Genomic DNA, 24,433 nt, shown 5'->3' on the forward strand with positions numbered 1-24,433 from the left:
GAGAGAGAGAGAGAGAGAGAGAGAAAGAAACTTTTAATTTTGAAGGCCATGTAAGGAGCCGCGTGTAAGGAGGGCAACCACGGCATTAAGGAGTAGAAATACGGAATGCAGGGAAGGCAACCACAGCACACGAGGATAACCACGGCACACGGCGTGGGTGCCGTTGTGACATTCGAGCCCTTCTACTCGTAACCACACGTCTTCCGACCGTGTGAAGCCTAATGATGATCACAGCATCCCGCTGATTGTACTTACGGTGGTGATGACTTTGGCTGCGGCCTCGATCCCGTATGCACCCGCCACAGCGTGAATGTCATTGCTGTACAGATGCTTCAAGTCCAGCAGGTGACCATACTTCCACAATGCCTACAGAACAACAAAGTGATGAGAAATCAAGCATGCTAGATCTAGGTCAGTGCCACGTACATGCAGTGTATAGCACACAGATGGCTGAAACGTAATTTACAAATAATTGTACCCGATTAATTTCATTTCATTTCTTATAATTGTACTTGTAATTTGTATGTGGTACGTAGGACGAAAGCACTATTTATCTGTTCCAAGGTTGTCTAATGTAGGCTAACGGTTTCTATCTGGCCGTCAAACCTCTATTTTTCACCATTTGCCGAAGAAACAACTAAAAGTTTCAGTTTTATGCACAGATTTCTCTTTCAATAAACGTACAGGCATGTAGTCATTCAAAATTTAGCAGCGCAATTTGCCTTATTCCAACTTAGAACTCGACAAAAATGAAATCTTCGTGAAACTACAATCGAGAAATACACCAATATCAATAAATGTTACAGGTACATGATCGTTCAAAATTTAGCAAAGCAATTTGCCTTTTCCAACGTAAAACCCAACAAAAACAAAATCTTCACGAAAATACAATCAGAAAATACATCAACAAATATAAATCAATAAATCAAAGTATATAAATGAAAAAAAAAGAAAAAAAAAGAAAAAAAAAAGAAAGAAGATATATCAAGAAATACTAAAAACACAAGTAACAGCAGCCACTCACGGCCATGTTGACGCCCTCGGTCTTCAGCAGCTTGCGGCCTGCGAACGCTCCCATGCCGTCACTGATGAATCCGCGCGAGATTGCCGGCGTCTGATGCAGGATCGTGCGCCGCACCTCCTGCTCAAGCAGTGACGTCATGTCGATCTTCGCCTCGAGCGGATACTACGCGACAACAAGAGAACGTCGCTACATTACGCATACCACAGTGTAGTAAATTAATTAAATAATTTAATTAACTAGCACAGGGGTTCTTAACCTGTGGTCCATGGACCCATTTGGGTTCCATGGATAAGCTTTAGGGGGTCTGTGAATGAGGCGCATGGAAAAATTTTGTGTCTATATGCTTATGTACATTTTTCTGGGAAGGGGTCTGTAGCTTTCAGCAGATTCTCAAAGGGGTCCTTGACTCAAAAAAGGTTAAGAACCACTGATTACTAGCATATTATAATAGCAGTCATATATATATATATATATATATATATGTGTGGGGAATATAATAGACACACCATGTTATACGTGTGGTGTAGACACTGCTAACATAAATACACACCTGCAGAGTAACCTCACACCACTCCTCATTGACAGTATCGTATGCGTAGCCAGAGACCTCTCGAGCCACATTGATCACGGCCTGAAAAGTAGTAATTAAGTGCATTAGGCATAGGAATCGGATGCATTTGTATATGCATGTTTATTGTATTATGATACAGACTTGTTGTAAATGGTTATAACATTAGAAATAGCAAATATACCATTAGATATTATATATGTGCAAAAGAAAATAGGATGTGCAATGAATGCTTCTCAGAAAGGAACAATGGTGATATTTACATTTACTATGGCAGCGTCCATTTTTGGTGGTGTTTTACTGATACTCTTCAGTTTTTTCTTTTTTCTTAAAGACTGTAGAGTTTGACCCTCCTCATCTGATACATTGTCTACACTGATAGAATCTTCAGCCTCATCATCTTGTTCTACAAAACATCAACGATATACAAATTTTAACCTATTATCAGGGTGACTAGCCATCTATAATTTGACTCTGTGTTTCATTGCCTGCACCATGTATTAATTCTCTTCACACAATAGAGTGAACAAAATGCCAAATTACAAAAACATTTTCAACACGGTTTCATGCACTGCTGCTAGGCAATAAAGCCATATAAAACACATGTGTGTTAAATTAATGACAGATATTCTCAATTAATCATCATAAACAATAGAAAATATTGATGTCAAAACTACTGAATAACACAAAGGAAATAAAGCCATATAAATTAACTACATCGCATAACTGATTAATAATATACTTCACATTGAACATTAAAAATACATTTCACATTTTTGAACGATAAAATTTAACCGAAGGGAGATTAATTACATTTCACGTTCCAGAAGCAATAGTTGCTATAATACCTTCCTCTTCTTCATCATCCTCTTCCTCCGTCATGTTCATCTCCTCCATCTCCTCCTCCTCGCCTCGGTATTCCCCGTCGTCACCCGCTCGCTCACGCTCCTTCTCCGCACCCGCGTCCCCATCGTTCGCTTCATCCCCCGAGTCTTCGCTGTCATTACCGCCGACATCCGGTGGCGCCCCCTCTGCATCACCCCCGCCTCCAGCATCGCCACCTGGTGGCGACTCATCATCGTCGTCCTCATTGCTCGCTCGCCGGGACACTGCGGGTTTGAACGACGCCACGTGCAGTTGCCTACAGACACACAACGCCACGACCGAGTCAGAGCTGCCACATGTTTGTGAATAGCGTTAAATAGATGCGCAAATGGAATGCTTACGCGAGTGGGTATTGTAGTGTAGGCTGCAGACGATTTAGCAGCATGCATAGACACCAGAGTGCTGAATATCCAATCTACAAACAACATCCCTGACCGCCGTTATCGTTAATCCCGGCTGGCTCAAGCCTCCTCATGTACATTCATCAGAACGTACATCGTCACCATGACCCTAAGCTAAACCTGAGCCGATCATGTATTCTTTAGCCCCAGCTCAGTCAAGCATTCTTCAGAATCATCATCATCATACATCATCACCATAAAGCTAGCCTAATCCTGAACCCGTGTATGCATAGATGTCAGAACGCAGACTTAACCAACGTTAACTGTCCCGCCAGCTAGGATAAGGTGACCTTTACTGACATCAATGACATCTCCATCATTCATTGGCACGTTGCCAGCAGGCATACTCACTGTGCAGCTGCTTTTGTGCTGCTCTTCATCTTTTTCTGGATGACGGAGAGAAGATTCTTGATGAATTTCGTCTGCATGAAATGCAGCACGTTGCTTGGTCGCAGCGCACACTTGTCTTTGTAGCGTGAGTACGGCAGGAACTGGAAGAACAGCTTGTATATCCGGAACTTCTGCCTGAAAGCAACCGACCAAATGCGGATTTCTTGAGCATTTTCTCATGCGAAGTGTTCAGAAAAAAAACATCTCATTTGAAAGCTATAGTTACAGGTTGTCCTTTGCAATGAAATTTAGTATGAGTTAATAGTTGTGAAATAGTTCAACATGTTCAAAAAGCCTTATAGATATTTTTTTTTATGTTAAAATTTCTCACCATCCACCATCTTCAATTGACATCTTCTCACAAATTCTAACTTCTTCCACAACCTGTAAAAACGACACACAAAATACATTTAACAGCCTAACATCACAATCAACAAAACAAAAACTGAAAAGTCCACATGGTTCACGAAAGAAAAACCTAAAAATGTGCAAAAACGAATATTGTAAACCATTATTGAATTAATAAATTTGGTTACTATTTCATTTTTTAATTTACAAGGTTCACTTAGGTACTTGTGTACTTTGGTACTAGTGACTTACTTAGGTTACAAAAATAAATATAATAAAAATATTTATATATACAATATAATTATATATATATATATAAATATAAAAATATATTAATATAATAAATATAATACCGTCGACAGGTAGGCGCGTGTTAGCTTCAGCTGCAGAGTCTTCATCTGCCGGGCTGACACGTGATCGAGGAATGGCACTTCCATCGTCGGAGTCTTGATGCTGGCACTGGCGACCATCAGAATCTCGCGCAGACGCGGTATACCCAGCGTGACGTTCATCTCTCCACGCCCGGCAAAGTGAAACGTGTTCAAGGTCATCTGGGTCGAAGGTTCGCCGATCGACTGCGGGGTACAAAAGAAGAACGCACTCTAATACCAAAAATGGCGTCGATAATATACCACATCATCTCTCCTTATCTATCATTGAGCTGGCGTCGCTGGTTTTGTCCCTGAAGCAAAGTAATGTCCGACAATATATACAAACTTAAACCATACACTCCAAGTGCCGACTAAAAGTGCACATCATTTAATTCGAGATGGCAGGTCACTCGGGAATAGTCGACAATGTGTTATATCACAGTTGGCCGTGAGGTCACGAACCATGCTAGTATGCTCACATAATCACGCCTCTGGAGCTGATCCTACTAAGGGAATTCTGAATGATGACCATGAATTAAAATGCTATATAAGACTATGTTTAATTATAATTCACAACTAAATCGAAGCAATTATCAAGGCAATATGAATAGAAGTAAATAAATTCGATCACAATTTCTTTACTTGACAGTAATGGCACAAATGTTACGTCAAAGAAGAAGAAATATGACGCAATTATTACACTTACTAATACAACTACGTTGGCACTAGAGACATATCCATCTTGTATGTGTATCCTACTGATAGTGATATAATTAGGAGTACATTAACATTAACAGTAATATTAGTCTAACCTGCACATAACAGGATGTTGAACTATACCTGAGCGGCTAGCAAGCCGACTGCCTCTGCTGGTTCACACATCGCCTTCATGTTCTCATAATACATCAATGTCCGAAACTCATCCTGGCTCACACGCCCCCTCTGGTGATCAGCTTCTTTACTAATGAGGTTATCGGGATTCTGGCTCAGGTAGTCATCGACGACGTCAGACATTCTCTCAGAGATGGCGCCAAAGTACCGACATGCAGATAGCTGCGAGCTGACGGGATCGGGGCAACCAGATATGTGCTTTTCATACCTGCAAAAATATTACTAAACTCGAATCTGTTTTGCATGCACGCACTCATGCTCACACATGCACGCTCGCACGCACGCACGCACGCACGCACGCACGCACGCACGCACACACGCACACACACACACACACACAGCTGTTCATTACAGACACCTACTGTTCAAGCAAAAAATATTCTCGTATATATGTTTACAGGTTTCCTTACTATATGTGAATGGCAATTTCTGACTTACTTCCTTCTCTTATCGTCATCCAACTCCCTCCAGGAGTTCACGAGGGCGGTGAAAGCCATGCCTCTCTTGGCACCGGCCACCTCCCCAAACTGCTCTCGGAGCTCGGGAAGGTGTTTCTGACCGTACTTCAGGAAAGCCGAGCACCTCTGTTTATGTGAGGAACCACGCTTCCTCTTCCACTTCGATATCTGTATAAATATAGAGTAATATATAATATAGAGCAGAACAAAGGAAAAGGCTTCTTTTATTATTCTATTACCTTTGTGGCAGGTGTATGCATGCAAGACTCGTTTAGCATCGCTCCTAATCAAAACAGCTATATGACTCCACTGACTGACAAACTTACGAATGTTTATCTACATCGAAAATACCCACTAGCGATAAAACTCTTGTGTGGTATGCCCCGTCAAAATATCTAAGAAAAAATATTCCGAGAAATACGACCGTACGCTTTTTTGCAGCTTCGGTGCTGTCGCGGTGTCCATCACCTTCTGTATGTCTTCAATGGGACGTTTATCAATCACCGCATCGTAATTATCAATGAGGAATCTGAACTGTCCCTTGTTCAGAAACTGTGTCTTCCCAATATCAAGACCATCCTCACCATATAGAAACTAAAAAACAATAATAACAACAAATCTAGTTCAGTGCTCAGGGTTTCTTATACATCAGAGGCACAGTGGCGCACTGCCGTTGTCGGCACGCCTTTGAATCCATCATGTGCCTTTGTCTAATTTTCCCTCAGAAGAAACCCTGGTGCTGTCAAGATTATTGTATACACAGTCATTATATACCCCCTATAATACTATTAATAGTAATATCTTGCATGTAATGTATTTATGAATGAGTGAGGAAGCTACACTTCTCATTTGTAAAATAATTTCTATTATCTCCTGTGCTAGTTCTACTTAGACTTTACGCTTCACATCAGGCAGTAAAATGTAAAATAGTTTTAACCACAAAACTATACTACCATAATTAGGATAACTCTTATTTAGTTCTCTTAATTTTATAAGTCTTAATAACATGTATCTATAACTCTTATAACTACCTGAATGACGCTACCGTCACTGTCTCTCACAGTCATATCGTAGTTGACTATGATGCCCTCTAGATGCTTGATTATACAGCGCTGCAGGTAACCACTACGACTTGTCTTCACGGCTGTATCTATAAGACCCTGAATCAGTGTGAACGTGCATAATTATTACCTCATTGTTACAGTATCATTTACAGAGTACATGCAACATAATAACAGAAAGCACTATTGCTAATGTAGCATATGCAAATGACTGCTTCCCCCACCCACACACACCTTGCCCTCCTTCCCCCACCACACACATCACCCTCCCCCACCCATCCCCACCTCCTAACACACACCTGACACTCCCCCACCCGATACACACCTTTCCTCCCCCACCGATCCTACCACAACACCTAGAACCTCCCCCACCATCCACACCCCCTCCCACCTCCTACCCACACACCTGACCCTCTCCCCCACGCATGCCACACCTCCCCTCCCCACCTCCTACCACACACCTGACCCTCCCCCACCCATCCACACTTCCTACCATGACGCTGACCCTCCTCCACCCATCCCACTCCCCCTCCCCACCTCCTACCACACACATGACCCTCCCACCCATCCACACTCCTACCATGCACACTGACCCTCCTCCACCATCCCCATCCTACCACACACCTGACCCTCCCCCCAACCATCCATATCTCCGACCTCCCCACCCCTACCACACCTGACCCTCCCCACCCATCCACACCTCCCCTCCCCTCCCGCCACACACCTCACTCCCTCACGCCACCCACACCCCTCCCCTCCCGCCACACACCTCGCGTCCGGGCATGGCAGTGAAAGAAGAAACTCCTGTGGGCGTATACCGGTGAAGGAGCGGCAGTCGATAAGGCTGGAATATACCTCACCTCCTCTCCCACTCCCCCCCCCACCCAATACACACACCTCCCCCTCCGCCACAGCCCCTCCCCCTCCTCCTGCCGCACACACCTCCCCCTCCCCCTCCCACCACGCACCTCACGGCCGGCCATGCAGTGGAAGAAGAACTCCTGCGGGCGTATGCCGGTGAGGAAGCGTCCGTCGATGAAGCCGCCGGCGCGCGGCGTCGTGTCGTACGGCGCGAACGACGGCAGCTGCGCTCCACTGATCATCAGCGGCGGACGCCGGCCCTCGAGCTCGATCTGTCCGAGGAGGCACGAGATCTGCATGCAGTTCACCTGCGGGAGCGCGCACGGAAACAACGTTAAACATGCGCGTGTTGACAGGTTGACGTGTATGCCTGTAGGAGTGAAAAAACGCAGCCAGGGTATGCCTAACGTGAGCACGTGCCTGTCGATACAAGCACGTACCTGTGGATACAAGCATACCTGTAAATATAAGCATATAAGTGTAGATACAAGCACATAGCTGTATATTCAAGCACATACTTATAGATACAAACATATCCCTGTAGCTACCAGGATATATATGCAATATACCAGCACACCTGTAGTTTCAATCCCACACCCATAGAAACAAGTAAGTGCATACCTTTAGAATCAAGTGCATACTCATAGATACAAGCACATACCTGTTGATACTATCATACCAATAAACACAAGGACATATCCAGTGCAAGTCTCTAGTTTACACACGCATTAAGGTTGCGACAAGATGATATGTTTATGCGGTAAATGTACCATTGAGCCTTTGGCACCGGACTGCACCATCAGCTGCAAGTTGTTGTTAGGGAACGTCTTCAGCATGCCGTGTGGAAAGCAGGCCTTGTTGATCTCGTTATTCGTCTCATCTGTTTTTGCTTTCATACACAAGTCCAGCTCCTTGAGATCACCATCATCCTGGCTGTAGTGGCTGGCACGATACCGCTGTGAAATCTCGTTCTATTGGTATGAAATATTCACTTATATTATGTACTACATTATTATTAATGAAATAATTCAATTAAAAATTATGCATCTTTTATGAAAGTAGAATGTAGTCAAAAATCATATGTGGTGTATTTCAAACCAAGAATGTTCCATTGCACAGTTATTTACATTCTATGCAGCCGCGAGAAAAAGAACGACTTTCATCCTTATTTAACCTATTAACTTTTACTACATACAGTTAAACCTCGATTATCCGACCGAGTGCACAGGGAGTATTTTGTCCATATAACATGTATAACTGATTGTTCGGATAACTAATCGGATCGTATTACCGTTAACGATCGTATTACCGTCTCGTATTCACGAGACCTTGAGATCTTGTTAGGATAATCTGAAATTCGGATTATTGATGTTCGGATAACCGAGGTTTGACTGTATAACTATTATAGCACATGTTATAATTATGTATAACAGATTCAGCACCTCATCTGTGTAATTGCTGACACCAAGTGCCTTAGCGGCGACCTCTGAACCCGCATTCCTCGCGGCGGCCATGATTACTGCACGCTTGCTGTCGCCATCTGGTGTCACGATGATGTCCTCCACACCCAGTGTGAACCCACGCAGCTGCAGGAATGCAGTAAACAGTCTCGCTAGACTGGTCAGTAGCTTGCCAGAGATTGCTCCACCATACAGCTGCAATGACAACATGGTTCGCTTGCAATGACCTCGTGTGACCTGTCTCTCCCAAAATTTCTTAGCCACCACAAACAGTTTGTGGACCTAAAAATTCTTAGCCACCACAAACAGTTTGTGGACCTAAAAAATTCTTAGCCACCACAAACAGTTTCTGGATCTAAAAAATGTATTAGCCACCACAAACAGTTTGTGGATCAAAAGATTTCTTAGCCACTACAAAACAGATTGTGGACCATTAATTTATTGTCAACACATGTACACAAAACACAAATTGCTTCTGCAGCATAATAAGCTTGTTGGCCACAAATATGTGCTTATATCCAAAGCAAACAGCACAATGACATGACAGTTTACTTGTCACCCATATATGCATGGGTTCACAATTTGGTTGTGGTGGCTTAACATCTTTATACTGAATCACTCAGTGCTCTCACTTTGGTCTACGCAAAATTCCACAACTGTTTGGCTAAAATTCCTTAAAATAATATAATCCATAATTCACTATGGTTTTCTATTATTATTTATTGGTATTTCTATAGCATTATGCGCATTCTATAAAATGCTTCCTCTAAAAAGCGCCATCTACCACCATGAATTTATGAATTAATTTTGGCAGCACTATGCCATTGTTTCAGTCATTAAAGTATATAGATCATAGAAATAATATACTAGTTAGACCATGTGTCTCTATATATTTCTATGATATAGATAGAGGCGCTACTTGCAATAGTGCAAACGTCAAGATTAGCATGCTACATGTAATTAGGAATTGCTGTGAGACAAAACCAGAAGTTGCCGAACGTACGGAACAATATTTCAACCTATAATAACCATGAACGGGCGTATACGTTTAAAATGTTCATTATAAAGTTATTTAAATATAGGTAGACAGAAACATTAAATACAACTTTATTTCATTATACATTGAATATGATATGCTTTTTTAAATAAAATACATGTAGTATTAAATAGTGATGTTACGATCATCGATTATACTCGATCATCGGTTGAACAGTGGCTCGAACCAAGAGCTTGGTTATCAAAATCCATAATCGATTTCATCAACAACAAAAAAAATAAATAAATAAAAATAAATAATAATAAAACTTGAACAAGAAAACTTGGAAAAGTGATGAGAATCAGAGATATCATTGCTACTATACAAGTTATCCTTTATTAACATACATGTATTATACACACAGTAGTAAACAGTGCAAAACAAACAGTAAACAGGGCTAAACAAGCACATACATGCACTCACGTACATGCACACGACGTTACACACACGCAGGCATTCAACACCCCGAGTAACCGATTGTAACCGATCATCGATTACTTGGGTCCAACCGATGATCGATTACGAAATTACAACCGATTGACAACACTAGTATTAAAACAGTCAGTGGGTTACTTATTATATTGTTTCGCATTATGAAACATGAAAATGTGCAACTTTAGGCCCGAATTATATAGCTCTTGGTTAGACACATCTGGGTAAAAGTGATCTCACCTCGTAGCAACAGTGCACAAGACCATAGGGCGTCGCTCCATAGTGACCCTTGTCCAGTACTCCCACCAGCAGCTCTCCATGTCTGACGACTACCTGACTCTCTGTCATGTTGTCGCCCTGCAGAGGCGTTCCACCGGCTATCCAACGCCGTGCTGGCACCTTGAAACACGAGAGTTCATGTTAATGTAGTGACATGCAGAATTAATGGAAAATGGCACAGTCTAGAGCATGCACCCACACAGTTAAGGCAAGGAAATAACACTGCAGGCGAGAATGTGCAGGAGGAACCCTGCCCATTAATTCAATAATAAGAGTTTAATCTGAACTTTGGTGTTGATAGCACCCATAAAATTTGACAAAAAAAACAAGGTTCAATATAGGACTGACTGCAGTCAGAAAGGCATGTTAATGAGAAACCTGTTGCCAGTTCTTGCTTGATATCTTCGCTTTTCCGGTAAGCATTAGAGGGACTTTTCCATGAGGAATGATGTTGCAAATCACTGTCGATATGACCTGTTAATGGAATGAATGTGATAGACACAAGTAGGCAAGTTAGGAATTACTGTCGACACAAACTGTTAATGTTATACACACGATGGAAAAGTTCACAGATGATGCAACCTTGATAGGTTCACAAGTAATGATAGAACCGCAGTAGAACTTTACATCAGGTTTCATGCAAGACCGTTAAACGACGTATGTTACTGAGGCTTTCTGTTGGGCAAAAAAACACAATAAACAAGGCTTGGTAGAACGACGTTAACGTAGAAGTAATAAAAAAATAAAAAAATACAGTACCTGTTTTCCAGACCAGAGTTGAGCAGGTTTTACGATTGAAGGTTGAAGTAATGTCACACGCTTCCGGTGGTCAGACAGACACGAGAACACAAGGTTGTGGTAATCCGCTCTGAAAAAAAATATGGGAAAAACAATTAATAAATTAAATATGCTGCAGATTGGAATTATTTTCCACTTAATTATTTGCAATAAATATGTTATGCAGCATGATTCCCACCTTCGAATATATTTGGCATGACTACTTACTCAATCTCCCCCTATATTGATTGTGAATTTCCTATAAATTTCAGATTTCCAACGTGCCCTGTTTGAAAATTTATGTGAATTATCGTGAATTGATGGCACATCACTGGTAATTGAGCCACTCAGCAAGATCACAGCTTACCTATTGAAGAACCGGCCACGTATCATCATCATAACACCAGACACCATGTGGTCCTGAATGAGACCACTCAGTGGCGTGCCATCTTTTGGCACGAGGTACTGCTGTGTACTAAGAGCTGTCAAATAAACAAATAATTATATAATATCCAATAACCCGATAAATATATCATAAATAATTTATGATATATTATAAATTTAACCGCATATTTATATTTACTATAACGTTTATAATAATAATTATTATATAGTTATTAAATGCACATTTATTGCATGCTATGTGCATTTATGCACATTACATTGTATTTAATATATATGCAATTTCATATAAAAAATCAGTTTCAATGACATATTTGTAACTTTCAATATAAATACTGTTCTACTTTCTTTCAGTAAGGCACGTGTATAAAGAATTAATAAACGTCAATTTTTAAAGCCAGTCCAAACTGAAGAAAAATCCACTATGAGAAAAGTCATGAATAAATAGTTATTCCATGAATATTCTACACCAAGATGAAGAGAAAATTAAATATTCACAACCACTATAGATCTCTGACACGACTTTACGCAGGCAATTAGTTTGAGCTGCACGAACATCACCAGGAAACGATGCACATTTCTTTCCTTTAATATAGTCTTGCACCAACCAGTTACATATAGGGGCCGGCAGAGTGAGAAATACCAAGATTGTAGGCCTCTGCCCGTCCGCACTCGCTCTGTGGGAAATGCGCATTCATCTCGTCACCGTCGAAATCTGCGTTGTAGGCCTTGCAGTTTGCGTAGTGCAGCCGAATGGTCTTTTCTCCGCGAAGCACACGTGCCTACAAGTAACAGCAACATGGTTTATTAATTATTGAAACAAACTGTGTGAAACTAAATAATTATATATTAATAAAATGAATAAATAAATATATACATATATATATATATATATATATACATATACATATATATATATATAAATATATATATATATATCAAGAGTAGATAATAGGGAAGGAGTGTGACATCAATAAACAAGGGAAATTCGTCATTTACTAGCCTTATAATACCTACGATTTATTACGCGTAACTCATCCAACTTGAGCTCAAATCGTTCACAGTACATTCGCCTAGCATCGTGCGAAATCGTTTCCTCGCCGCTCCCGCTAGCCACACCGCCACATTCCACATTCCGAGAGAGCAAGCACAGCAACAGCGCGTCAGTATAGCTGCCTTTTGTTTTAATAGAGGCGGGCAATGGACTTGGATTGATGGCCAAAGAATGGACAATCGTGTCGTACGTTTTAGTCTGTATCTCCAGATTGCTTGTGTAAACGAGGAAACGATTTCGCACGATGCTAGGCGAATGTACTGTGTACGATTTGAGCTCAAGTTGGATGAGTTACGCGTAGTAAATCGTAGGTATTATAAGGCTAATAAATGACGAATTTCCCTTGTTTATTGATGTCACACTCCTTCCCTATTATCTACTCCTGATATATATATATATATACAGCATACCCTAAGCATTAGTCAGCAGCATGCACGTATAAGGAATGGGAGTTAACAAAAACACACACACAGACAGTACAGACAAATTATACCTTGTGAGCCATGATGCTTGGTCTGTGTAGAGTCGGCTGTCGATTTAACAGCATCACATCACCATTCTTGAGATGTCTGTAAACCTGTTTCGGCAAAATGCAACAACTACATTGCACAATGATAAAAAAGAATGAGCCTCACGATAGAATTTATTAATGTTTAGCAAAATTGAGTAATTTAAGTAACTACCACCTCATCACAAATGATTTACACCTCCAACGAACGTAGAAGTTAGTTGAAACAGTCCGTTGACAATACAATGTCTAGAGGTATAAATATGCATATGATATACCGATAGGTATATGGACATGACAGCTTCAGGAACATGTACCTGTTTCACCCCCATCATCTTGTTCATAACATTATCTGGTGTGAGAAGCTGTTTGGCTATTGCCTCTCTCTCTGATCTCGTCATGCTACCCAGCAGAGTTTTCGATCCATTCTCGTTAATGACAAAAGCAGCACTGAAATGAGCACGAGATCTGTGAAAGCCATTGTGGGCAGCTAACTACTACAAACTCATGGTCATGTCTGCATGCTCACGTCATGGTGCACAAAGAACAGTCCAGCCACAATGACATCTGCTGTTATGGGACAATGACCCTTCAAAGCTTTCCACGTATTTGCATACTTAGTAATATAACATGAAAATCATTAGTATTAATAAATTCTAACACACAAACTCTCTCGACTCTCAAACTCGCAAACACACAACAAAGCTGCTCAATATACATTCCACTCCCTGCCAAACCACTCGTTTGTTGACAATAGCAGCGACACAAATGATGCCTAGGGGAAATGCTACCAGTAATACATACAGGTGTCCCCTGCCAGAAATTGTCCTTAATAATCAGGACATCATGAACCTACGACGCCTGTAACTTTGCATATTGAGTGCTACGCAAAAGTTACGGCCATCCTAGACTGACAGTAGTCGAATAGTCGTAACCTGTTTGATGATTCTGATGATTCTGCCAATGAACTCAATAAATATACAACAAATGTGACCAGCAATGTTATAAATGCCATCTAGGGGGTACTCGACCTGTAACAGATTTGGACGCGTCACGACTCACCCCGGGTGCACGTCTGGTCCGTTCTTGACCATCTGCCGCAGCTCGTGGACGTTCCACGGCGTGACCGCCGTCGGATAGGTCAGCTTCTTCGCGAACACCTCCGGCACGCCGATCTCGTCCGTGTCGATGTACGGGTCGGGCGAGATGACGGAGCGACACGCGTAGTTCACGCGCTTGCCCATCATGTGCTTCCTGAACAGACCCTGCTTCTTCTCTAGCAGCTGCAATGTGTCGACGGCGGCATGAATGATGAAATGTCAGTAATATTAATGTAGTCAGAAGTAGTAGGCCGAACGACACGGGAAAAGAGTAGCTGCGCCTAATTCGTGTCGTTACTTTGCACCATCTACAGCAGTGCTTCTTACACTATTTCAGTGTCATCCGCCCTCGAGTCTTTATCACAAAATTTCATTCACCCACAACTAAATTTCCTTTTTTTTGGTCTAGCTAATTTCATTCATCCCAAAATAATTTCATTCAACCTTGGGTGAACCATTCACCAGTTTAAGAAGCACTGATCTAGTATATGCAGCACAAACTATGTTTTGCTAGCGAAACCCAAATGGTTTCTTAAATCAGGCAAATTGCTTGAAATTCGAAATAATATATTGCTGTAAATAATATAATCTAATCGAGGAGAAAAGATCTATTGTGGGTATCTATCTATCAAAATTTCACTTTCGAATTTCTATAGCCAAGTGGACCTCATGGTCAAATGAAACCCGGACATTGCCAAGCTTTATGTCATTTGGCTATCCTTAACTAGTATTTGACTACAAAAATGTTGCACCTGTTTCACTCCTATAGTCTTGTCCTTAATGAATGCTGCTTTGTTGAGGTCACTGTCGAACATCACATTCACACAGGTCTGCATGCGCTGCCACGTATTCTGAAGTTTTTCCATGACCGTGTCGCCCTGCACTTGACTAATCGCCGTCTGCAAGAGATACTCTTCCATGAAATAGTATGTATATCTACTAACCTGTCCGTTGGCCTACTAACTTTTTAAATTTTTAAATGGGAGTTATAAGAATAATGGATCATTATGTTATGTTACATGGCACTAATAGCTCTTATCATTCTTGCTAACAATTAATGTTAAGATTCTCATTTTAGCAAATTAAAACAAATAAAGATTTATAAAAACTCGACTCACAATACTACTCTGAACAGATTTATCTTTGCTCTGCATCATGGTGAGGAGATGGTGTAATATCAGATTCTCATTCATGATGCTCTGCAGGTTGAGTGATTGCGAATTTTCAAACTTCCTGTCACCCAACACATTTAACTGAAAATAGAATCATTCAGTTATTCTCACAACCTCATATCCAGGTGCAGCAAACTTTAAGCACATTTCTAGAACGCTTATAAAAGTCTTAGTCATAGTCATGGTCTTGAACAGATTGTGCGCACGGCAACTCGTGAATATGCATGCGTTCTTGATAAATGTGTCTAATATAAATATGTACTTACTTCTCTTGGCAGGAAAACATATGAATATGTGTTGCAATGTGTTCTATGTGCCTAATATGTGTTTTCTATGTCTAAAATGTGTCAGCAGATTCACTTTCTTTATTGGCCACATTAAACAAATAAGTATCAGAAAATAAAAGTTGTGATTAATGTCATAATATCAGGAGTGTATAATATAGAATATATATTATACACCTCCGATATTATACACTTCTGATAATAAAATATATAATATAATATAATATGATATAATATAACGCTACATTAAACTTAAAGCATATACATGTGAGAGTGAACGTACTGGCCTGAACTTGGAGGGGGGCACCGCAATGACATCAAGGAAGAAAAAGTCAAGAGGACAAAGGTTATCGGGCGATGCGCCGGCTTCAAGAGATGGAAACAGCTTGCCCAGAAGTTGGCCGCTATTCTTCCACACCTCTCGCAGGTGCTTACGGGCATCCACCGGCGTCAGGTACCTAGGTGTTAATGCAGAGGGCGCTGTAGTAATAAGTCGCTAGGCAACCAAGTGCTTCTTTGCAATGATTTCCCATAGTAGAATTTTTTAACCTTGCGGTGTTTTGACTGGTAATTTGTATTGATTAATATCTATTCATACTTTCATGGAAAAATACGTTGTGTTGAATCTGCCATTGTCTAATGTAGCAAGAAGAATATGGGGACAATGTCAACAGTATTACATGACTAAAATTATTTTCCAACCTATCTAAATATTTTCTAGACACTGCCAAATATAACCATCCGAGCAAATGTCCAAAATATTATACTACGGTCAAACCTGTGTTAGGCGTTACCTCTATAGAAAAGACACATGTCTATAAAGCATGTATAGAATGTATATAAAACCTTAAATACAGTGTTGACTGTACTGAAAATCAAAAGAATATTATGGTGCCATACGATTGCCCCATGAGTTCTGAGATCTTGCTCTCTTTGGTTTGTTTCTCATCATTGATCTTGTCATGCTGTCCTTCACCAAACTCTACACCTTCTGGCACCTCTTCTGTAATCCTGTTTATAAGAAAGAATGCAAACAATCACAAAATGATGCACACAATCTAACATACATTGAAATAGGTCATGTCAAACTAAAACATAATCGTTTCAAACTTGGCATGGCTGACAACAACAAGAACATGGTTGGAAATGAGGAGTGTAGTTTTGCATAGTTGTCCTCTAATTTGATAGTATTAAACAACATGACCAAATGTCAAATGACAAAATTAAATGTCAACCCATTCTAAATATTTAAATAAGTAAATGAATAAATCATAACAGTAATTTGTATTAATTATTATATTTATTAATACAGGTTAATTATTATTTTAGCTATTGCAAGCAATATTTGGGTTTGGCCTAAAAAATTACACTCACAGATTATAGTTTTATAAACCTTTTGTAAACCACAAATCCGCATTAATTGTCTTAATTAATTAATTAATTAATTAAATCTTAAAAAAGTTTTAAGTAATTAAAGTTAATTAAATAAACCAAATAATATGTATACCTTTTATCTTTAAGCTCTCTTGCCATTTGTAAAGCTTTGTTAGCTGCTCTGTTGCTGATACCTTTCGTAAACATGATCTTGGTGTTGTATTCCTGTCTTAATGCTCTACCAGGCATGTGACAGTGTGGACACTAATCGAGAACAGAAACATGTGTAGAATTACTATAAGCTTGAAGCTATCAAGCCATGAACTTCTATGTGCACCCCATGTGCTATTGTTGAAGTTATGTATGTATCACGCTATATGACATTAGTTGTTAAGTATTTGCGAAAAACATTGTTTGCAGGATTTTTAGAGGTAAATACTGTCTATATTAAAATTAGAATGATAATAAATTTAGTATATACAACTCTTTATAGCTGCCACTAGAGACTATTATAAATACTTGTTAATGAACTATGTAAGGCAGCTTGATTATGAAATGTCTAGTTTCCATAAAAAGCTTTTAAAGATTTACCTTTTTTGTTGATGACATGAGATTTTTGAGAAAATCTTTTACGAGGAGACGTCTTAACTCTATCAGATTTTTACTAGGTGTGCGTTCCTTTTCTATTTTGCATTTGCTCTCTAAAAAATAGAAAAACAGTCATGCATCATTAATAGCACAACAAAACATCATAATTAAGCCTAACAGCAAGTTAGTCCAATTTCTTTAGGACCAGCTATAAGTTTTCTTATCCACCTAATACTAAAGCTTTGGATTATATTTAGTGCACTCAATATTATACACTGAACAAATTTTACCAGTCTGAACCTGGGATCAGTCTCATTGCTCTTGATGCTTTGAAGCGATATTTGAGGGTGTATTACCACTAAATGTGCCACGTTGGTTGTTTTTTGCTGAGGTGCCTATATGCTTTAATGTACCTAGCATAAAAATTAGCGCCACCATAATTATTGATTCATCAGCAAAAACCATAAACATATCTATAGATTATTGTACACACACATTGAAACATCTGTTAGTGGCCACCTCCAACAAAAGGAACACTTTTCATAAAGGACACATCTGACGTTTCCCTCGAGTAGCAGCTACACACTGAAATGACCTCCACAGAATGGACACCTCTCTATAAAGCCCACTCTTCCTCGACTAACCCTCGAATACAGCTTTACCTGTACACAACGCAACTTTACATCGTTGCGCCGCACACTGCGCACGATTTTCCACACACGCGACATGTTGCTCATCGCGACACCGACCTTGCAGCATCTTTGCGGCGGCGGCGTCGAGCGCCTCCCTGACGAGCTCCTCACAGTTGAACGCGCCCGCGCTCTCGTCGACGACGGCCTGCAGCACCTCGCGCATCCGGCTCTCCGCCTCCACGAGGCCGTGGTCAAACAGCGCGAGCTGAGTCACCGCCAGGTGGCTCTGCAATGACGGGGCGCGCAGCCGGTGGCAGCTGAAGCAGCTCGCCTTCAGAATCTAAATGACAGGCGGAGAATCGCGCGGTGAAGGACACGGGAGCGTTTAAAACCACAGCTGCTTGCTAAACAGTTATGAACATATAGTCACACATTATGTAACCTTGACGATTAGGTGTTTGCGATGGCTCGCAGTTTTGTACTTTTATTAGACAGACACATAGGTTCGCATGTGTGTGACGATCTTATCATGAACATTCGTTAGAATTTATTTTTTAATGCTATGTTTCTGATACGTAACAATAGGTTCACAATCAAATCAGCTTCAATCACAGAAAATACCTGTCATTCCTATTACAATCTCATCGATGTGATTGCGACAATTTAATGATTACCCGTAAACTGTATTATTATTTTAGTTTTTTGTGTGTTTGTGCGATTGATTGAGAGATCCTAAATGACAAATGATCATAACAAAGTACCTGGAGCAAATTCCTAAAGTAGAACGGATTGAAGACTGGTAATGATAAGTTAAAATGACCCATGTGACCAGGACAGTGTTGCTGGTTGAGCATGCATGTTGCACACACATCATTCCTATCAGTCGGACCTGGAACGTAAAGCAGAAATATCTATGATAAATATACCATCACAATCAGATCTATGCTATAGCTACATGTATCTACAATCTACATAATATTAGAACAACCGTATGTATCAACATGTCCATGATATAGGCATAGCCAAAGAGTTAAGAGAGCTATGCTGGGGTTGGGTGCTCAATTCTAAGCACGCAGCAATCACACACCCTAAACGTGTTCTGCTTTCTTTTGAGCTCAGCATAACGAAAGGTGGAGTCATGTTAACTATCCTTAAAAAAGAGTTCATCGTCATGTGGCCTTTTGTAACATTATAAACCATATTTCGTGGCTTATAGAATCAATTATTTTCTCAGAAAACATCTCCAAAAACTGTTTTATGTCGTGTAAGCTGGCGGCCAGCGTAGCAGACATATTATTATAGCCAAGATTTGTTAGCTAAAGTTTGGGATATTACACAGTTCACTTGAAAGGCCTATGGTAAATCTGGCTTATAAAATGCAGGAACTGTAACAGATAAAATCCTGATAAAATCACAGAAAAAGCAAGGGTACGGCCCTATTTATGGTGACTATACACCTGTTAGAATGAATGTTATGATAGTATAGTTATTATGCAGTCAAACCTCTTTTAAATAACCTTTTAAATTCAGGATGTGTCAAATGTATCAAAGTGTATAATAAACCACGAAAATAAAATAATATAATTTTTGTCCTTCATGATCGCAAATACAACTCAAGTCTAGCTCAGAGGTCTGTAATCACCTAAATGTGGGTCATATAGTCCACCATTAGTAGAATGTCCCAGACTATCAAACGTCTCTGGATTCGTAATCTCCTTTACACTCAAAGAGAGAATTTCCGAGGAGGTGTAGGTGCTGAGCAACAGCCGAGCCGGTTGCTTCGTTGGCACATCCAGTACACCCATCGTTGTCTATCCCGCGTACAATGAAACTGAAATAAGTAAATCAATCACGCACATTGAGGGTAACCACCAGAATGTGTTAAAACTAGTGTTGTCAATCGGTTGTAATTTCGTAATTGATCATCGGTTGGACCCAAGTAATCGATGATCGGTTACAATCGGTTACTCGGGGTGTTGAATGCCTGCGTGTGCGTACGTCGTGTGCATGTACGTGTGTGCATGTAATGCTCTTGTTAGTCTGTTACGTTTGTTATTGGGCACTGTTTACTACTTTTCGTGTATAATACATGTATGATTAATAAAAGATAACTTGTATAGTAGCGATGAATATCTCTGATTCTCATCACTTTTTCCAAGTTTCTTGTTCAAGTTTAAAAAAAAAAAATATATATTTTTTTTTTTTTGATGAAATCGATTATGATTTTGATAAACAAGCGCTTGGTCGACGCCACGTTCAACGCGATATCGAGTAACTAATCGAACTGACCTCGTTGACATGCACCAGTTAAAACCATTCAAAAAGACAAGTTTGAGGAAATAAATACGAATAAATATGTGGCATGCAGATGATTTAATTATGCTAAGAATCAACAATGGCCACCCCATTGCTGTGAAGCTCCCTGTGGGGGGGAAAAAGGGGGGGTGAGGTTAGGGAGTTGCCTGAACTTGGTAGCTAGTTTGGTAAACATGACTAAAGATGAGCAGCTCCTGAAGGCGCTCGCACCATAGGCTAGTATGAAAATGTCAGTACGGACAGCAATGCAATGGCCTTATGGAGCATAGAAAGCAAACTGGTATATAGGCGAGCAACACATTCAGAAACATGGTGTGAACAAGTGTTTAGCCCCCCCCCCCAGTTGGTGGCGACCGCGCGGGATGAGTAGACTTTGCTGCCTTTAATATAAGCTCCCTAAGTATCTAGTATAAACGTAAATAAGACTACAGTATTTTGATAAACTTATACAGTAGCCACGTAGCTACTTATCTAGATGCAAGAGAGTGCTAGCATGACTATGAACCTGTCTATGCTTGTTGTTTGCCTGTTGACTAGCTTGTCAGATTAGAATATGAATTTAACAAGTGCCGGCGGAGGCGACAGCGCTCACAATCTAACGCTACTGCGGTGACTCTGATGGTGAGTCGTGATTCTAGTAAACCTTGTTAGTCCGCAAAATGGTGTTACACAATTACACCCGAAACAGTGAATGCACAGGGATGTAATCAGAACCTTCTCAAGGAATGATCTTGTTGGGATCAGTTTATGAAGCATGCCAACGAGATGGCGCGTACGTTTTATGGTGTCCTCATCCAGATTAAAAGATGAAGCACCCATCATACGTATAGCACAACTATTTGCAATACAGAATAGGAAGAACTCAATCCAATTGACCTACTGGCAAGCCTAACAGGCTGCATAGAAGAGCTGCCAACCTGTAACAGATTTAACGAACAGGCAAGAAACTACACCAGTATCCGACCAAACACATGCACTGGCAGTACCACTGGCAGTGGCATACTTACATGTAGCATACTGACGCAGTACAGAATTCCATAGAAATTATATCTGAGTGTAAGGAGCATAAACCTACTTATAACCAAAATTAGGCTTTTGAAAATTCTCACTGTGACATGTAACCGTCATACCATCCAGGCATGTATAAGATCACTACTAGCACCCCGGTACCAGGCAGTCATTCTCTAAGCAGACGATCAAACAAACTCCATGTTACCTCCTCTTGAGGGGTCAAAAGCGTTATCTGACACTTACTCTTTGGCATGTCAGCAGAAGTAGATTTCCATGGTCCTTTCAATAATGCCATAAAAAATGCAGTCCCCGCTGAAACCAAAAAAGTTTTTCAAATCGGCTCCGTCAGACGCATGTCCTCAAAATTTCTAAAATTCCGCCCTGTGCCCATTTGACCTTTGACTGTACCTCCAATTCAGCACAGTGAATGGCTTTCTCCTACCATGGAATGCTATACACCAAACTAATCAGCGAGCCTATAGGTCGACGCCGTTAGATTTGTGCGCAAATTCTGCATTCTCCCTAATACCCTTAAGTTAAGGAGTGACAGTTCCCCTTCTTTCACCTCTTGACCTTTGACGCTTGAGCAGTCCGACACATGTCGAACGATCCCAAAACTCCTTTTCGGATTACCCTCCCACATCCCGAAATACGGACGCTACGTCGAGCTGCGGCGTCTATTAAGATTTGTGCCGCAAACTATCGGTAGGAAACGCTACGGACCGGACGGAGCCTCGCAGACAGGACGGACGATCATGCGATTCTACAAGCTGCATCTGACTCTGTCAGATGAGCTAATAATAATATGGTAGGGGAAAACACATGTGATATAGTCCTTCCTTCAGCACTTTTTCAGTTTTTGCAATGGGAATGAAAGTGATTTAGAATTTTAACTATATACAAAAGAGAAAAGATCTGGAAGACGAAGGTTGACACTTTACTCTCAGTATGTATTAAGTTACATAAGTAGGCGTTTGGCGGAATTAATTGGACCTAACTGAAGCTCATAGGGTCTATGTCCCCCAGGGTATGCCGTACGGTCCGGTATACCGCAACGTACCCTGGTCACTATTTGTTATGGTTAGGGTTAGGATTAGGGTTAGGGTTAGGGTTCGGGTTCGGGTTAGGGAGTATAGGCGTAGGCGACTCCCTAGACTCGTTAGTGGAATAGGTGAGGTACGGTCCGGCATATTAGATACGGTATACCGGACCGTACCCAGGGTACGTTCCGGCAGTACCCCAGGGGACATAGACCCTCTCAGCCTAACTGAGTGGTGGTACAAATGGCAAAATCCAAATAATATGCAATTCACCAATTGCGTGTTGAATTGATGGCATGAATTGATGTAGCTCCAAGAAACGGTATTGCTAGGGTTAGAATACCCTAGAGACAATGTACCCTGTATAGACAATCCGTCGCACAGCCTGGTCGGGCTAGAATTGATGATGATGGCATGATGATGATGGCATGAATTGATGATGGCATGAATTGATGATGATGTCATTGGCATTTCAAATGTAATGTCTCACAGCCAAAAACACAAGACAACCTCGAATACACGTAATTACTAGATATAATTAAATATTAGGCTGGGCCTCCACTAACCCGACCAGGCTGTGTGACTAACGTCAATACACCGGGTATTCTAACCCTAGCAATACCGTTTCCTGGAGCTGGGCCTCCACATATATTTTATAGTATACACTAAGATTCAGACTAAGACGAAGACTAAACCCTACTTCAGCGTGATAAGTGTTGGAGGCTGCCATTAAACAAGTGAGCAGCGCGCAAGTGGTGCCATCGCAGTATGGGAGATCAGCCGTTGGTCAGCGCATGAGGTCAGCACGTTACAACTTACATGTGTTTGTGTTATGGTGCTGATGTACATTTCAGTCTAGTCCTGTTACAATCCATACGGTGTTTACGGTACTTCCATTTTTAACGTGATATTTTATGATGTGCAGCTGAACTGTTTTGAATTTTGAAATCGCAAAAGATCGAGATTAAGACTAAGACTAAGAGTAAGTATCCCGATTCGGCTCGATAAGGCTCGTGTTCTAATTTCAAATCGCTAGGCCTAGCTAAATATGATCTTACGAAAGTAGGCTAGATCATCATGATAAACCGACCACTCGATAGGGGCCTACTAAACGGACCAGGCTCTCCGACTGTGTTACACGTTGTGCCAACGAAATGTCGAAATGTTGAAATGTCGAAACGAAGTGTCGAGAAGGGAACTTGTGGCTAATCATCATCATGCTCGATCGGCAGCCTAGGTAAATTACTAAAGAGTAAAGTAAATATAGATTGGGGACCAATGTGAACTAAACCGACCAGGCTCGCCGACTGTTACGCGGCGGATGACGTTGTGTTAAGCGAGATGGGAACTTGTGGCTAATCATCATCATCATCATGCTCGATCGGCAGCCTAGGTAAATTACTAAAGTAAATATACATTGGCCCAATGTGAACTAAACCGACCAGGCTCGCCGACTGTTACTGTTACAGTGTTAGTGTTACGCGGCGGATGACGTTGTGTTAAGCGAGATGGGAACTTGTGGCTAAATGTGAACGAATCTTTCAATAATTATTACCTATAGCCTATATGCTATAAAAGGCTATATCGCTATTTCATTTTAGAGTAGGATTAAATGATAAAGGCATAATAATATTAATAAGCCCATTGCTTATGCGATGTTGACGAATGCTAGTGTTACTGGCCCAAGGATAGAGAACATGGGTCCCAATG

At 40.8% G+C, this 24,433-nt stretch overlaps 2 protein-coding genes across 3 annotated transcripts in view; one reads left to right on the forward strand and one right to left on the reverse strand.

Moving 5' to 3' along the window:
- Nucleotides 1-255: 255 nt before the first annotated feature.
- LOC106811299 (DNA-directed RNA polymerase I subunit RPA1-like) lies at nucleotides 256-23,468 on the reverse strand (the record flags this gene model as incomplete). Its single annotated transcript, XM_014814874.1, is given in 33 exon segments — nucleotides 256-366; nucleotides 1,025-1,186; nucleotides 1,575-1,655; nucleotides 1,856-1,998; nucleotides 2,441-2,733; nucleotides 3,230-3,403; nucleotides 3,600-3,652; nucleotides 3,970-4,191; nucleotides 4,828-5,086; nucleotides 5,317-5,504; nucleotides 5,766-5,930; nucleotides 6,368-6,496; nucleotides 7,366-7,566; nucleotides 8,029-8,229; nucleotides 8,701-8,913; nucleotides 10,427-10,585; nucleotides 10,844-10,939; nucleotides 11,225-11,333; nucleotides 11,610-11,724; nucleotides 12,288-12,426; nucleotides 13,192-13,275; nucleotides 13,524-13,656; nucleotides 14,269-14,489; nucleotides 15,059-15,205; nucleotides 15,425-15,559; nucleotides 16,046-16,220; nucleotides 16,663-16,773; nucleotides 17,270-17,400; nucleotides 17,728-17,837; nucleotides 18,474-18,696; nucleotides 19,118-19,245; nucleotides 19,999-20,187; nucleotides 23,424-23,468. Coding segments are annotated over 32 exon segments (4,974 nt in total), but the record flags the coding sequence as incomplete, so codon positions are not given.
- A 62-nt stretch (nucleotides 23,469-23,530) lies between these two features.
- The window catches only part of LOC106811233 (phosphatidylinositol 3-kinase regulatory subunit alpha-like), a 215,096-nt gene continuing 214,193 nt past the window's right edge, over nucleotides 23,531-24,433 (forward strand). For both annotated transcript variants that reach the window (XM_014814790.1, XM_014814797.1), the window contains exon 1: nucleotides 23,531-23,705. The gene's annotated coding sequence lies outside the window, so the exon portion shown is untranslated. The remainder of the gene's footprint in view (nucleotides 23,706-24,433) is intronic.

The sequence above is a fragment of the Priapulus caudatus genome, unplaced genomic scaffold (assembly GCF_000485595.1).
Source record: "Priapulus caudatus unplaced genomic scaffold, Priapulus_caudatus-5.0.1 Scaffold18, whole genome shotgun sequence".
In the NCBI taxonomy this organism is placed as follows: Eukaryota; Metazoa; Priapulida; class Priapulimorpha; order Priapulimorphida; family Priapulidae; genus Priapulus; species Priapulus caudatus.